This window comes from Trichosurus vulpecula, chromosome 6, assembly GCF_011100635.1.
Source record: "Trichosurus vulpecula isolate mTriVul1 chromosome 6, mTriVul1.pri, whole genome shotgun sequence".
Taxonomy (NCBI): domain Eukaryota; kingdom Metazoa; phylum Chordata; class Mammalia; order Diprotodontia; family Phalangeridae; genus Trichosurus; species Trichosurus vulpecula.
The window spans coordinates 208,581,931-208,596,601 of NC_050578.1; the positions used below are offsets into that span (position 1 = coordinate 208,581,931).

The 14,671-nt window shown below is 40.1% G+C and overlaps 1 protein-coding gene across 1 annotated transcript in view; it reads left to right on the top strand.

The window, feature by feature from the left end:
* Positions 1–14,072, top strand: part of LRPAP1 (LDL receptor related protein associated protein 1) — a 49,148-nt gene extending 35,076 nt beyond the window's left edge. The window contains exons 6-8 of the mRNA XM_036764352.1: positions 6,473–6,555; positions 7,666–7,842; positions 13,515–14,072. Coding sequence (XP_036620247.1) covers positions 6,473–6,555; positions 7,666–7,842; positions 13,515–13,580 — 326 coding nt within the window. The 3' untranslated portion in view covers positions 13,581–14,072. The remainder of the gene's footprint in view (positions 1–6,472; positions 6,556–7,665; positions 7,843–13,514) is intronic.
* The last annotated feature ends 599 nt before the right edge of the window (positions 14,073–14,671 follow it).

Genomic DNA, 14,671 nt, shown 5'->3' on the forward strand with positions numbered 1-14,671 from the left:
CCACCTCAAAAGGAAAAAAAAAGTTGCTTTAAACATCTTTGTATGTATAGGTCCTCTTGCCTTTTCTTTTCTCTCTTTGGGGCACAGACCTAGTAGTGGTGTTGCTGTGTCAAAAGGTATGCACAGTTTTATAGGCCATTGGGCATAGTTCTCCAGAATGGTTGAATCATTCACAACTAGTGCAGTAGTGTTCCTCTTTTTGTCACATGGTGCGTTTTTGCCCCCACAACTTGGAACTCTGGGTTTATCAAACACTAGATTACTGTGGTCGTTTCCTGCTGTGTATTGTGTTCCTAATCTAGACCACTGATCCACCACTCTTATTTCTTGGCCAGTACCAGATTGTTTGATGGTTACCATTTTGTAATAAGCTTGAAATCTGGTACTGCTAGGCTCTTTCTCCACTTTTTTTTCATTGATTCCCTTGACATCCTGGACCTTTTGTTCTCTCTGATAAATTTCGTTAGCTCTATAAAATAATTGCTTGGTAGTTTGGTATGGCACTGAATAAGTAAATTAATTTAGGTAGAATTGTCATTTTTATTATGTTGACTTGGTCATTTTATTATGTTGACAAGAGCAATGAATATTTCTCCAGTTCCTTAGATCTGTCTTTATTTGTGTAAAAAGTATTTTGTGATTGTATTCATACATTCCCTGGGTTTGTCCTAGCAGGTAGATCCTAAGTATTTTATATTCTCTACAATAATTTTGAATGGAATTTTTCTATCTCTTCCTGCTGAGTTTTGCTGATAGTATATAGAAATACTGATGATTTATGTGGGTTTATTTTGTAATCTGCAACTTTGCTAAAGTTGCTAATTGCTTCAGTTTGTTTTTTAGTTGATTCTCTAGGATTCTTTTCAGTACACCTTCAGGCAGCCATGTGGCACAGTAGATAGAGTGTCTGGCCTGGAGTCAGAAAGACTTTTCTTCCAGAGTTCAAATCTGGCCCCAGATGCTTACAGACCCTGATCAAGATACTTAACCTATAAGTATAACTGTTTGCTTCAGTTTCCTTATCTATAAAATAAGTTGGAGAAGTAAATGGTGAACCACTCTAGTATTTTTGCCAAGAAAACCCCAAATAGCATCATGAAGAGTCAGACACAACTGAGCAACACAACAAAAAGTACCATCATATCATCTACAAAGAGTGATAGTTTTGTTTCCTCATTGCCTATTCTTATTCCTATAAGAATATATCTCACTATATTATACACATATATGTATCATTATGTATAGATATCATATAGTAGTTTCTTATTGCTATAGTTAGCATTTTTAATAAAATATTGAATAACAGCGATGATAATGGATGTTTTTGCTAAACTTATTGGGAAGACTTCTAGTTTATCCCCATTACAGATAATACTTGCTCTTGTTTCAGATAGATATCACTTAGCATTTTAAGAAAGACTCCATTTAGTACTATGCTTTCTAGTATTAATCGTAGGAATGAGTGTTGTATTTTGTGAAAAGCTTTTTCTGCATCTGTTGATATAATCATATTATTTTTGTTATTGAGATGATCAGTTATTCTCAGAATTTTAATTTTGAACCAGTCCTGCATTCCTGGTATAATTGCTATAATCTCCTTCCTAGTATTTTATTTAAAATTTTTACATCTGTATTCATTAGGGAAATGGACCTATAGTTTTCTTTCTCTCATTGGTTTAGGTTATCAAAAACATATTTGTGTCAAAAAGAATTTGGGTAGGACTCCTTTACCTATTTTTTCTAATAGTTGATATAGTATTGGGATTGTTTCTTAAATGTTTGGTAGAATTCATTTGGTCCTGGGATTTTTTTCTTAGGGAGTTCCTTTAGGACTTATTCAATTTCTTTTTCTAAGATAGAATTATTTATACTGGTTCCTTTTCTGTTAACATGGGCAATTTATAGTTTTGTAAATATTAATCCATTTCACTTACATTGTTGGTTTTACTGGCATGTAATTGGGCAAAATAGTTCCTAATCATTAATTTAACTTCATCTTCATTGGTAGTACCCTTTTCATTTTTGATACTGGTAATTTGGTTTTCTTCTTTCTTTGTTTTAATCAGATTAACCAGTGGAGTAATCTGTTTTATTGGGTTTTTTCCCATAAAACCAGCTTTTTTTTTTACTTTTATTACTTCAATGGCTTTTTTACTTTCAATTTTATTAATTTCTCCTTTGGTTTTCAAGATTTCCATTTTGTTATTTAATTGGGGATTTTAAATTTGTTCTTTTTCTAATTTTTTAGATGCATACCTAATTGATCTCTATCTTTTATTGATGGACACAATTAGAGATTTTCCCCTAAGTACTACTTTGGCTGCATCCCACAGATTTTAGTATGTTGTCTCATTGTCATTCTCGTTAATGAAATTATTGTTTCTATGATTTTTTTCCAATTAATTTTTAGTCTGTGGTTCCCTGGCACTTTATTGAATGTCATTTTTATTACAAAAAGGGTACGTTTAATATTTCTGCTTTTTTGCATTTGGGTTCTGTCCTAATACAATGGTCAGCTTTTGTGAAGGTGCCATGTACAGCTGAGAAGAAGGTATACTTCTTCCTATTCTCATTCAGTTTTCTCTAGAGGTCTGTCATATCTATCTTTTCTAATATTCGATTCGTCTCCTTAACTTCTTATTTATTTTATGGTTAGATTTATCTAGTTCTTGGAGGGGGAAGTTGAAGTCCCCCACAGTTGTAGTTGTGCTGTCTATTTCCTTCTGTAACTCATTTAACTTTACCTTCCAGAATTTGGGTGCTTTGCCATTTGGTGTGTGTTTATATTACTTCATTGTCTCTGGTACCTTTTAGCAAAATTTTGAAAAGCATTTCAAACAAACATTTCAAACACATTTCAAAAGTTTTAAATGTGTTTCTTGTAAACAACATATTGTTGGATTCTGGTTTCTAATCCATTCTGCTATCCACTTCTGTTTTGTGGATGAGCTCATCACATTCACAGTTTTGCTTACTTTCTATCCATCCTTTTTTCTTTTATTTATCCTTCTCTCTTTTTTACTCTATTCCGCCTCAGAAGTCTTATTTTACTTCTGACCACTGCCTCCCTTAATCCATCCTCCCTCTCCCTTTCCCTCCTACTTCCCATTTAGGTAAGATAGATTTCTATACCAGAATATATTCTATACCATGAGTGCATATATATTCTTCTCTCTTTGAACCAGTTCAGATGCCCATTTGAAACCCCATTTTCCCCTCCACTGTAAAAGGTCTTCCTTGCATGCCTCTTTAATGTGAGATGATTTTCCCTATTCTCCTTTTCCTTGTCCCCTTCTCCCAATTCAACCCTCCATATTTTTTTTTTTTTTAGAGATTTTCCCATCGCAGTCAACTCACATCCCTGGCCTCTCTCTGTATAGACTTCTTCTAACTGCTGTACTAATGATAATGTTCTTAGGATTTACATATATCATCTTCCTATGAAAAGTTTAATAAGTCCCTTGTGATTTCTCACTTCTATTTGCCTTTTCGTGCTTTTCTTGAATTTTGTGTTTGAATGTCAAATTTTCTATTCAGCTCTTTTCATCAGGAATGCTTGAAAGTCCTCTATTTCATTGTGTCTATTTTTCTCATGAAAGATTATACCCAGTGGATAAGGTTATTCTTAGTTGTAATCCCAGCTCCTTTGCCTTCTTGAAAATCATTTTCCAAGCCCCTACACTCCTTTAACATGCAAGCTGCTAAATTTTGTGTGATCCTGACTGTGGTTCCATGGTATTTGAATGATTTCTTTTTGGCTGTTTGCAATAAATTCTCCTTGACCTAGGAGCTCTGGAATTTGGCTATACTATTCCTGGGGGTTTTGTATCTCTTTCAGGAGATGATTGGTAGATTCTTTTAATTTCTGTTTTATTCTCTGATTTTATGATATAGGAGCAGTTTTCCTTGATGAATTTTTTAAATATGATGTCTAAGGCTCTTTTTTTGATCATGGCTTTCAGATAGCCCAATAATTTTTAACTTAATTGCTCCTTGATATATTTTCCAGGTCAGTTGTTTTTTCAATGAGATATTTCAAATTTTCTTCTTTTATTCTTTGACTTTGTTTTATTGTTTCTTAATTAGCTTCCACTTGCCCAGTTCTAGTTTTTAAGGAATTGCCTTCTTTACTGGGCTTTTGTACTTCTTTTACCAAGCTGTTACTTGTCTTTCCATAGTTTTTCTTGTGTCCATCTCATTTCTTTTCCCAATTTTTCTTCTGCTGCTCTTTTTTGACTTTAAAAAATTTTTCTTGTTGCTCTTGCAGCCATTCCTATTGGGCTTGCGTCCAATTTGCATTTTTCTTTGAAACTTAACCTGCAGCAGTTTTCACATTGTTGTCTTTGAATTTCTATCTTGATCTTTTCTGTCACTGTAATAGCCTTTTATGATCAGGTTCTTTGTTGTTGCTCATTTTTCCAGCTCATTTCTTGACTTTTCATTTTATGTTAAAGTTGGTCTCTGTTCACCTGGGGAGGAGATACATTGCCCCAAGCTTCGTGCTTTTTCATGCTGCTGTTCAGTAGCACGGGGGTTTGAAAGTTTCTGGTGTTTCTAATATGTGTGATCTGGGGAGAAATGTGGTCACTGCCCTCCTGGTCTCACACTTGCCTTTACCCAGAAAGGGCCCCTGCTTCCTTTTGAGGAAAAACACCGTTCTCCACCCTGGAACTTCATATGGGCAGCTGAATTGCTCAGTACTAGCAGAGGAGTCCCCTGTGATCTGACTTGTTACCTAGTTTCCTTATCCTGCCTGGCTGATAGTTCCCAAAGCTACTGCTGCCTCTGAGACCTCCTCTAAGGCCCACAGGCCCTACCTCAGTGTCACAGACCCTCCTTCCAGCCTGTTAAGTGTCTTGGGCTGGGAAGATGTCTCACCCTGACCTTTTGTTGTCTCTGCCATTCCAGAAATTGATTTGTGATGTTTTTTTAAAGTTGTTTGGAGAATGTTAGGAGATCTCGGCTGAGTGCTTCCTCTATGCTGCCATCTTGGCTCCATCACAAATTATTGTTTTCCAATATTAAAGTTTGAGTCATGTTAAGGTTTGTGGGGACAAAAAGTTGATGAGACAGTGGTAGGATGTATGAGTGTCTTCTCCGAAGATTATTCTTATGGAACAACTAAAATATTTTCTGGTACCTCAGTTACTGAACAGCATTAAAGTTGGAGCATTCACCATATATTGATTGTGAGCTACAAGAAACAACAGAGAGCAGGGTAAGCAGGTTAGTTCTTAAAAACATCTGTGGAAAGGAGGATGAAAGGGAGAAGAAATTGGGCAAACACCTTCTGGCCCACATCTCTGATTAGTATAAAAGCCTAAATGTGTTTTTTCCCTCAGTTTTTAAATGAGAAGCATAAACTTGGTGCCTCTGCATTCTCAGGACCCATTCACGCCCCAACTCCTTTCATCTTCTGACTCTCCCCAAAGTGTTCTCTCCAAGGTCACCGTGGACCTCCAGAATACCAGATCTAACAGCCCGTTCTCATCCTCCTCAACATCATTTTCTTCACCTCTTTGCCCTAAATTTCCTGTTCCCTTCATTTCTATGATACTGCTGTCTTACTTCCTAAGGGTGAGTGTCCCCTTGGGTTCTGACTTTGGCCCTCCTCTTTTCACTTTGTGCTTTGACGGTAGCGTGTGTCTTGCACGGGAGTAAGAGCAGATTTCCCAGTATAGAACTGCCAGAAAAACAGCTCTGATCCACTGATGTGACCGTGTCACTCCCATGCTCGTTTAGGATAACGCCCTTGCTCAGCATTTAAGGCCTTTCCATAGGACATCTCCAGTCTTCCTTCCCAGCCTTACTTCATGCCTTTCCTCCTCACCCACTGGACTAGCAGCTGCCTTCTCCTGGCTCGGCTCCCCTACCCAGAGCGCACTTCCTCCACATCTTTCTCCCGAGTGAAATCCTGCTTGTTCTTTAGCACTGGCGGCATCGCTGCCTCCTCTTCCCACGGGCCTCTGGCACTTTCCATCCACCCTTAGCAGACTCTGCTCACTGATCATATCCCCACTTTGGGATTGTCAGTTTCTTAAGGGCTGAACTTAGTCATTTTTAGCACGTAATTAATCATTGCTTAATGTTGGATTGGGATTCCTAAGGTGTAAGAGCTGGGAGAGGCCTTTGGGACCAGCCAGTCCTGCCCTCTCATTTTAAAGATGGGGAAGTGATTTAAGTCTCCATCACCGCCTCTGCCAAAGGGGAGAAATGATACTTGCACTTCTCGCTGCATGGCGTCGTTGTGGGGAAGCCTGCTCTAATGATACATTCCTGTTTGCTTCCTTATGAAAACCATGTATTAAAATCTGTGAAGGAAGGAAAATCAGTGATTTAAATCAGAAGGGGTAGGTGGTTGTTTTAGGATTAATTCAGGTATTTTGGATCATACGTTTAAATGTCTTTATTTCCGAATGTTAGTCACCTGTTAGTACCTGCCATGGTTTTTACATTTTTTATTTTCTTTTAGAGTTTGAAGAACCAAGAGTAATTGATTTGTGGGACATGGCTAAAACGGCAAACTTTACTCAGAAGGAACTGGATTCATTCCGGGTGAGAAAGCTCAAAATAATTCTTCCATAGGGTCATAGATTCTCAGCGTTAAGCTAGCTAGCCCAAGCCCCACCCCTATAAGAATTCCTTCCAAGGTACTACTTGAATACCTCCAGTCACAGGGAACTTGCTGCTTCTTAGACTGCCCATTCCATCCTGGAAGAACTGTAATTATTAGAAAATTCTTCATACTGAATCTAAAATGAAGCACCAAAAACTGGACACAGCACTCCAGATGTAATCTGAACAGTGTTTTTTAAATATCTTTTATCTTTCCAAAATGCTAAGCTACCTTTTTTCGCCCCAGAAGTAACATAGCAGACAGTTACCAGATTCTGCCCCTCGCCCCCTTCCAGTCTCAAGTAGGAAGATAGGAGCAAGCATAAGTTAAAACCCCTTTGTCTCCTTCCCTTCATTCCTATGACAGAGGAGAGGAAGGAACATCTGGCAGTGCCTCTTCATTTCCGTAGCTTCATAGAATGTCAGGGAAAGGCCTTAGAGACCATCTAGTGACCATAGGTTCCCAAAGTGGGCAATACCACCCCCTGAGGGGGGGCTGGACTGATTTAGGAGGACAGTAGTAGTTTGAAATGATGCTGATTTCAAAAAAAAAAAAAAAAAGAAAAGTTAAAGGGTTAAAGAATTTCTTTTTTTGAAAGGGGGGCAGTAGGCCAAATAAATTTGGGAGCCTCTGATCTAGTCCAACCTTCTCATCAGAAAACTGAGACCCACAGAGGGAAAATGATTTGCGCATTAGTGGCCAAGCCCCTGCAGGGTCTTTCCTCTTTGCTGTGATAAATTCGTTCATGCCAATACATGGTCCCTACTGAATAACAGTGTCAGTTAAGAACATAACTGGTGATTTAAGAAGGTAAATTTACTAATTTAAAAAACTCAATGGATTTAAATTCCTGACAGTAAAACCTTCCCCCTGCTCCAACAGGCATGAATGATAGTTTGGCTTCACCCTGAAGTATCTAAGTCTTACATCCAAAGCCATTACTTGTAGTTACTTATGAAAAAGTTTATTGTGAACATTTTTTAGGGACTCAGGTTCGCATCAAGAACACGATAGAAACGAAGTTATTTATTATCAACTGTATGTTGTAGGAGGAGCTTAAACACTTTGAAGCCAAAATTGAAAAGCATCATCATTATCAGAAACAGCTGGAAATTTCTCATCAAAAGCTAAAGCATGTAGAAGGAACTGGAGATAAAGAGCACCTCAGCAGGAATAAAGAGAAGTATGCCATGTTAGAAGAAAAGACTAAAGAATTGGGCTACAAGGTTTGTATTACTGATGTGTCTACATGCTGTAGGTTTTTAATCACTTATGATCATCACAACTGGAACTGGAAGGAGCCTTGGAAATCATCTGGCATTTATTCTTTAGCACTTTGGGGATTCCTCATTTTGTCCCTGTGGGTATACCCTTCCCCAGTTCAGATCACAGCCTGTGCCTAAGTAAATGGTCTTGGTGAGTTTCTGTGGCTGAAAATTTAGCACCTTGCAGCCCATGTACTTGTGGCAAGCCTCCCCCATTGTTGATGGGTTGGTCCTCAGGCAGCAGACGTACCCTGGGCCCATATGCTAGGCCCATTAGCTTGATGGTTCCCCCAGAGCTTGTTCATCACTATCGCTTACACTTACGTAGGGCCTTTGATACAACCAGTCTATGATGTAGATTGTGCAGAGTCATGTTGTTTCTCCTATTGAAGAGGAAACCAGAGTTTTACAAAGGGGAAGTGACTTAGCCCTGGGCAGGCTGCTTCCAAGTACAGATGCCCCATGTGTGGTCCAGGTCACCTCCCTCTACATTCAGCCTTCCGCACATGAGTCACAAGTGGGAGAGACTAGGTAGGGCCAGGACTGGCACTTTGTTACTTGTAAACAAAGCGGAAAGGCCATCTTTTTATTTGGGTTCCTAGGATTGCACATGACCTGACACTCCTGTTCTTAATCCAGTGATATGTCCATCTCCTAATGTCTTAGTATTCAGTAAGGGCTGTTAACATATCATAGTGGTGTATTGTGCAGTGGTGCGTTCTTATTTTTTCATTCTGTTGTTTAAAAAAAAAAAAAAGACCCTAGTCAGAGGAGTAAATAGAAACCACTAGGCTAAGTATAATTGTATAAGTTTGCATTTTATCCCTCTACTAGCCTAGAAAGTTACATGAGGGCAGTATCTTCCCCAGTATACACAGTAGGTGCTTAATGTTTACTGAATGAGAATAAATGAGTCAGTGTAGGCACTTATATTCCAGTGGTGGCCATTAATTGATTGATGGACTTAAGCCTTCACGTGTCTGACTTTAGAGCTACTTTAGCATTTTAATTTCTTCCCCTACCCCTCAGTTATTTCCAGTGTACAGTTTACTAAGTGAATCTAGTAAGTTCCCATTTCCCTAGTGTTTCATTACTGTAGATAGATCTGAGTTAAATGGAAAACCCAAACTTCACCCTTAAAAGGAGCCAAGGCCACATTGCAACAGAAGAATGGGATGTCCAGGCACACGGGCCTCCTCCCCAGGGTTCTCAATGGGGAGGAACCACTGCTTAATGCAAGAGTTGTGTAACACCATTGGCCGTGGCAATTGCTTCAGTCCTATGTGGGAGCCTAAACTGGAATGCTGTTGCTGAAAATGTGCAGACCAGGAGTGAGGAACCTACAGCCTTAAGGCCACATGAGGCCTTAAAGAGCAGTCTCCCCACTCCTGGTAGACTAATCCAAGGAAATACAGAATTAAATGAGATTTCAGGTCTGGCTGTCCACTACCTGAGAGGTGGTCAGATCCACTAAAGGCAGAAAACCAGATTGCCCTCCTGTGCAGCTCTGTGGGGAGTCCATCTGAAGCTGGATATGAGATTGTTAGCCTTCAGAAGGAGAATTCTGCCTCTAGGAACAGCAGCATGTAATGTAGGTTATTTGAGGTTAAAGTGCATTGATTTGATGATTACTGAATCCGAACCACTTTTAGGCACAGGACACTTTGGACCTTGTGGGGGAGCGTAACCAAGAAACCCTGATCTAGGGAACCTGGTGCTACTAGAATGTCTTTAGGATAAGAGGTTGGAAACATTTTTGAGCATAACAAAAATTAAGCTTGGTAAATAATAACACATCACATTTCAACTGCTTTTTAAGGTTTACAGAATGTTTTCTTGAGACCTGGTAAGGTGGAGAGTTAGAATCTTATTAGCATCATTTATAGACTGGGAAATTCAGGGTTAAGGGGTATGTTCTAACTCACAAGGATGTTCAAAGCCAGAGCCCGGACTCAGGTTTAACAACTCCAAAAACAGTTCTCTTTCTGCTAAATGACCCTGAGCCTTTGAGCAACAGCCCTGAAATTCAAACCCTGCATGTGTGACGCTCCAGCCAGGGCCTTTCCCATGGTCCTCTGCTCCTTTATACTCCCCAGCAGCCTCTGGTGGGAGGTGTTCTCCAGGACTGTTCATTCTAAGACATCTGACCCAACAATCCCGAAGCCATGAAGCACACACTTCTTCAAACATATAGAATTCTGAAGGGCATCACTTTCTTATTTCACTCAGCAAACACTGAAGCATCCAGTCCCTGCCCTCTAGCAGCTGACAGTCTCTTAAGAAGGATCCCATCAAATATTAATACCATAAGAGGTGAGAAGAGTTAGCTCTCCTTGTCCTTCACACCTGAATTGCAGGGAAGTTAAAGGAATTGGCCCTGGGGCAGCTAGGTGGCACAGTGAATAGAACAGTGGCCCTGGAGTCAGGAGGACCTGAGTTCAAATCCAGCCTTATACACTTGACACTTACTAGCTGTGTGACCTTGGGCAAGTCACTTAACCCCAATTGCCCTGCCTCCACTCCCAAAAGAAAAAACAACAACAATAAAAAGTAACTGAGAAATATTAAAAAAAAAAAGGAATTGGCCCCACCTACTAACAACTAGCCAAGAGATATCAGGACTAGGATTCAGGTATAGGCCCCTCTGCCACACTGCCCAGAAGCGCATGGGAGGCAGTTACATTGGAGTGTAAAGGAGGCCCAGATCTGGAGTCAGGTCCCAACCCTAGATGTCCAGATGTGGGCGAATCATCTAACCTTTGGGAGCCTGTTTACTCATCTGTAAATTGGGGATGGTCATGCTTAAACTCCCTACTTGACAGAGTTTTTGTGAGGAAAACACCATGTAAATGTGAACTGTTGCTATTATTAGAGAAATGATCTAAGACCGTAGTCCTCAAACTTTCCGGTCTCAGGATCCCTTTACATTCTTAAAAATTATTGAGGACCCCCCCCCCCAAAGACATATTATGTATTTTATGTATAGTATTATTACGAAAGTAATTTTGTCCCTGTGGACCCCCTTAGGCGTCCCTGTATCAGTCTTTGAGAACGCTAAGCAGTCAATAGCCAAATGAAGAAACGTTCCAGGTCACTAGTAAAGAAATGCACTTCAAAGAAAGCCCGAAGTTCTACCTCATACCCATCAGACTGGCAGCATTGGAGGACAGATGGAGAAGTAGGCATGGTGATGCACTGTTAGCAGAGCTCGGCCATTCTTTTAAGTACTTTGGAATATGGCCCAGAAGTCACTATACTGCGCATGTACTCTTTGACCCAGGGATACAACTACTAGGCCTGTATCCCAGAGTAGAGGAAGGCCAGGAATAAGCATTTATATGGTGCCTTCTGTGTTCAGGCACTGTGATAAGTACTTCTTACAAATATTATCTGATCTGATCTTCTCAACCACCCTTCAAGATTGGTGCCCTTGTTATCCCCATTTTACAGGTGAGGAAGCTGAGGCAAAAAAACCCGTTAATTGACTTACCCAGGTCACACAGCTAGTAAGTGTCTGAGACTGGATTTGAATTCAGGTATTCCCAGTTTAGAGTCCAGTGCTCTATCCCCTATGCCACCAGCTACCTCTAAGAGAGGTCAGAAAAAGAAGATAGTGAATCATATGCACTGAAATATTTAGAGTGCCTGATTTTTTTTATAGTGGCAAAGAACTGGAAAGTAAGAAGGTCCCCATCAGTTGGGAAATCACTGAACAGATACAGTATCTGCATAAAATGATTTTGCCATAAAAATGATGAAAGACAGTTTCGTGAAACCTTGGAAAACTTGCATGAACTGACACAAAGTGAAGTGAGCATTCTTCAGTATTCTGATTGGGGCAGTGACCAGCCATGACTCCAGAGGACTGACGATGGAGAGAAGCCGTACACTCGGGGCACTGTCACATGTAGAATTTTTGGAAATAGCTAGTGTGGGGATTTATTTTATTTGTGTATTTGTTGCAAGGCCTCTCCCTCCTTTGCATTGGTGGAAGAGAAAAATTGATTTTTAGTTAAAAAAGTTAAAAATGAACTCGAAGTATGTGAAATGCTAGCACAGCAGATGAAGGAGAGATCATTTCTAAGTGAGGGATCTGAGAAGGCCTCGTGGAGAAGGGGACGTTGAAATCTTTGACATTTTGCACTAGAGCTTAAAAGAGATGGGTATGATAGTAATAGGTGGTGCTTAGGGAAGTGCAGCCTGGAAAATACAGATTCACACAACCACCAGAAGAGTGAGAGCCCCACACCATTCTTGCATTAGGTAGTGGCTCTTTCCTGCGTGGAGCCTGTGTGCCCCCCACCCTAAAGCTCCTCTGATGCCTTGTGGTGGTGTGGAAGTAACGCCGGACCTTCCCACTGAGATGTAAAGGCTTTGAGTGCAGATTAGTCAGTGGACAATAGGCCTGGCATTGAAGACCACTTTAGTAAAGAGTGGAGACTTGACCTTGACTACTAAGTGATGACAGTTTTGGCCACAGAAATTCACCAAGACAGTTTGGAGAAAATGCAAGTTGCCTTGGAAGAGGTAGTACACATTGATTAAATCATGGCCCTTTGAAGGATTGTAGTAGGACGTGCCCCTTATTTAATAGTAGTCACCACAATAAAATTATTCTGTAAAGGATATAGTGTTATTAGTAACAAGACTAAAGCTTATTGTTATTTATACCCTGAATTTAGCAGTTCTGTTGTGAAGATGGAAGATGAAAGTTAACAAATGTTAGCAGAGGAATACAAAAGGGAGAAATAAGGTAAACAAACACTTCAGCCAGGTCGTGCAACCCTTTTTTTCCGTGTCTACATGGAGATTGAAGATTTAATAACACACATTCAGTGTAGTTACTACAGTAGAAGCAATCTACAGGTTTTAATATGATATTTTTTTAAATGGAAGAAACCCTACGTCTACAAGGAGAGACACAGTCTCTGCACTATTTCCAATTCTTCTGAGCACCCCGGGGAAAGAGCAGGGGCCTCAGTCCAAAGGCTGGGGCAGGTCACATCAGCTCCCCGAGGCTTTGATCCTTTCTTTGTAAAATGAAAGAGAAAACACTTCACTCACGCAGCATGGTGGTAAGGGAAGCACTTGGTCATTTCCATTCCATTCTCTGGCTTTTAAAATAACAAAATGGCCTGGTGATCCAAGTATGACTACCTCACTGGTCCATAACACATAGGAATCTGCAAAGGCTCCTTCTCATAATGACCTTAAGAGGAGGGAGGGTCAGGTATCACCTCTCATAGGAGCAAGTAGGGCTCAGAAAAGTCACTCACCACCATCCCTCCCGCCCCAGTCACACAGCTATTAAGTTCGAGGACTTGAATTCCAGGTTTCTAATTCTAGGACTGGACCTTGCCACATCACAGTCTGCTTTCCTGTTTCAGTCTCACTTGCTTCCTGCTGTTTTTCTTTTTTGTTTTTTTATTATTTAGTAGATGTTTTGTACTTCTGTTGAGTTGCTTTTGTGATATTGATGGTATATCCAAGACGAGTGGGTGAGTGGAAATCAAGATCAATGCTGAAGTTCGTGTTTTCATTTTGGTTTCTATCAGGATATCTAGCACTGATCTTATGCCATTGAGTTTATAATTGCCTGCCCAACTAGTAAAAAAAAGATTTTCCATCTTTAGGTAAAGAAGCACTTACAAGACTTGTCCACTAGAATCTCAAGAGGTCTTCAACACAACGAACTCTAAAGGTATCCTGGTGGTCCTTCGACATCACGTCTTCTCTGTCTGCATTAAGCATCAGTACATTTGTTCCTATAGGTTTTTATCCTAAAAAGAATTTCTTAAAATGTTGTGCTTTTAATATAGAAAACATAGATAATGGTAACCTCTGCAGAGAGGTCAAAGTGTCCTCACTAAGGGAATCATTTGCAGTTGCCATTCATCTAACCATCCAGCTAAAAGGAGTGAATGCTTCTTCTATAAGTTCTTTTCACATAGCACATTACAGAAAATGCAGCTAGATCACTTGGCATCCATCCACCAGTCTAGAACTCATTACTAGAAATTTTCTATGAAGAAATCATTAGGAAAAAATTAAAAGCTACTGAAGTATTTAAACTACCAGATTATTCATAATTTTGAAACCAGACTTTTTAAAAAAAAAATACCTATCACATTGACTACTGTGATCCATCTTATCACTGTAATGAATTAAAATGAAATCTAGAAAAGATGTGAGTGGCTTTGTCTTTCTCTCTGGAAGCTCTCTCCCCTCCTTGTCTCACTGTCTAATTCTCTAGCCCCCTTCCAGCCCCACCCATCATCTTAACCTTGTTAGAGAACCTGTGTAGGGAAAAGGAATCCTTGGCCATCATTTTCCCTCTCCCTATCAGTGACTCAACTTGCTGCATTTAAGCTTGTAAATACACACACACACACACACACACACACACACGGGTATGCGCATGCGTACAAACATTGAGTGCCCGCTGTGTGCAGAGCTCTAGTTCACAATCCAATACACCTCTTAAGCGGGGCTTGGTAAGTCATGGAACAGAAAGGAAAGAATGGCAGATGCTCGAGATGGAGAAGGCCAGTAAGACACGACTATATCGCTTCAGTGTAAAAGCACTGTATAAATGATCTTCTTTGAGCCTTGCAGCAGCCTTTTCAAGTACTACAGTCACTGTCTCCATTTTACAGATGAAGAAACTGAAGTTCTTGATCCTCCGTTAGATTGGAAGTTCCCTGAGGGCAGGAACGGGCTGTTGCCTCTTCATATCCCCATTTTATAGTTGAGGAAATTGAGGCACAGACCAAGGTAAAGTGATTTGCCC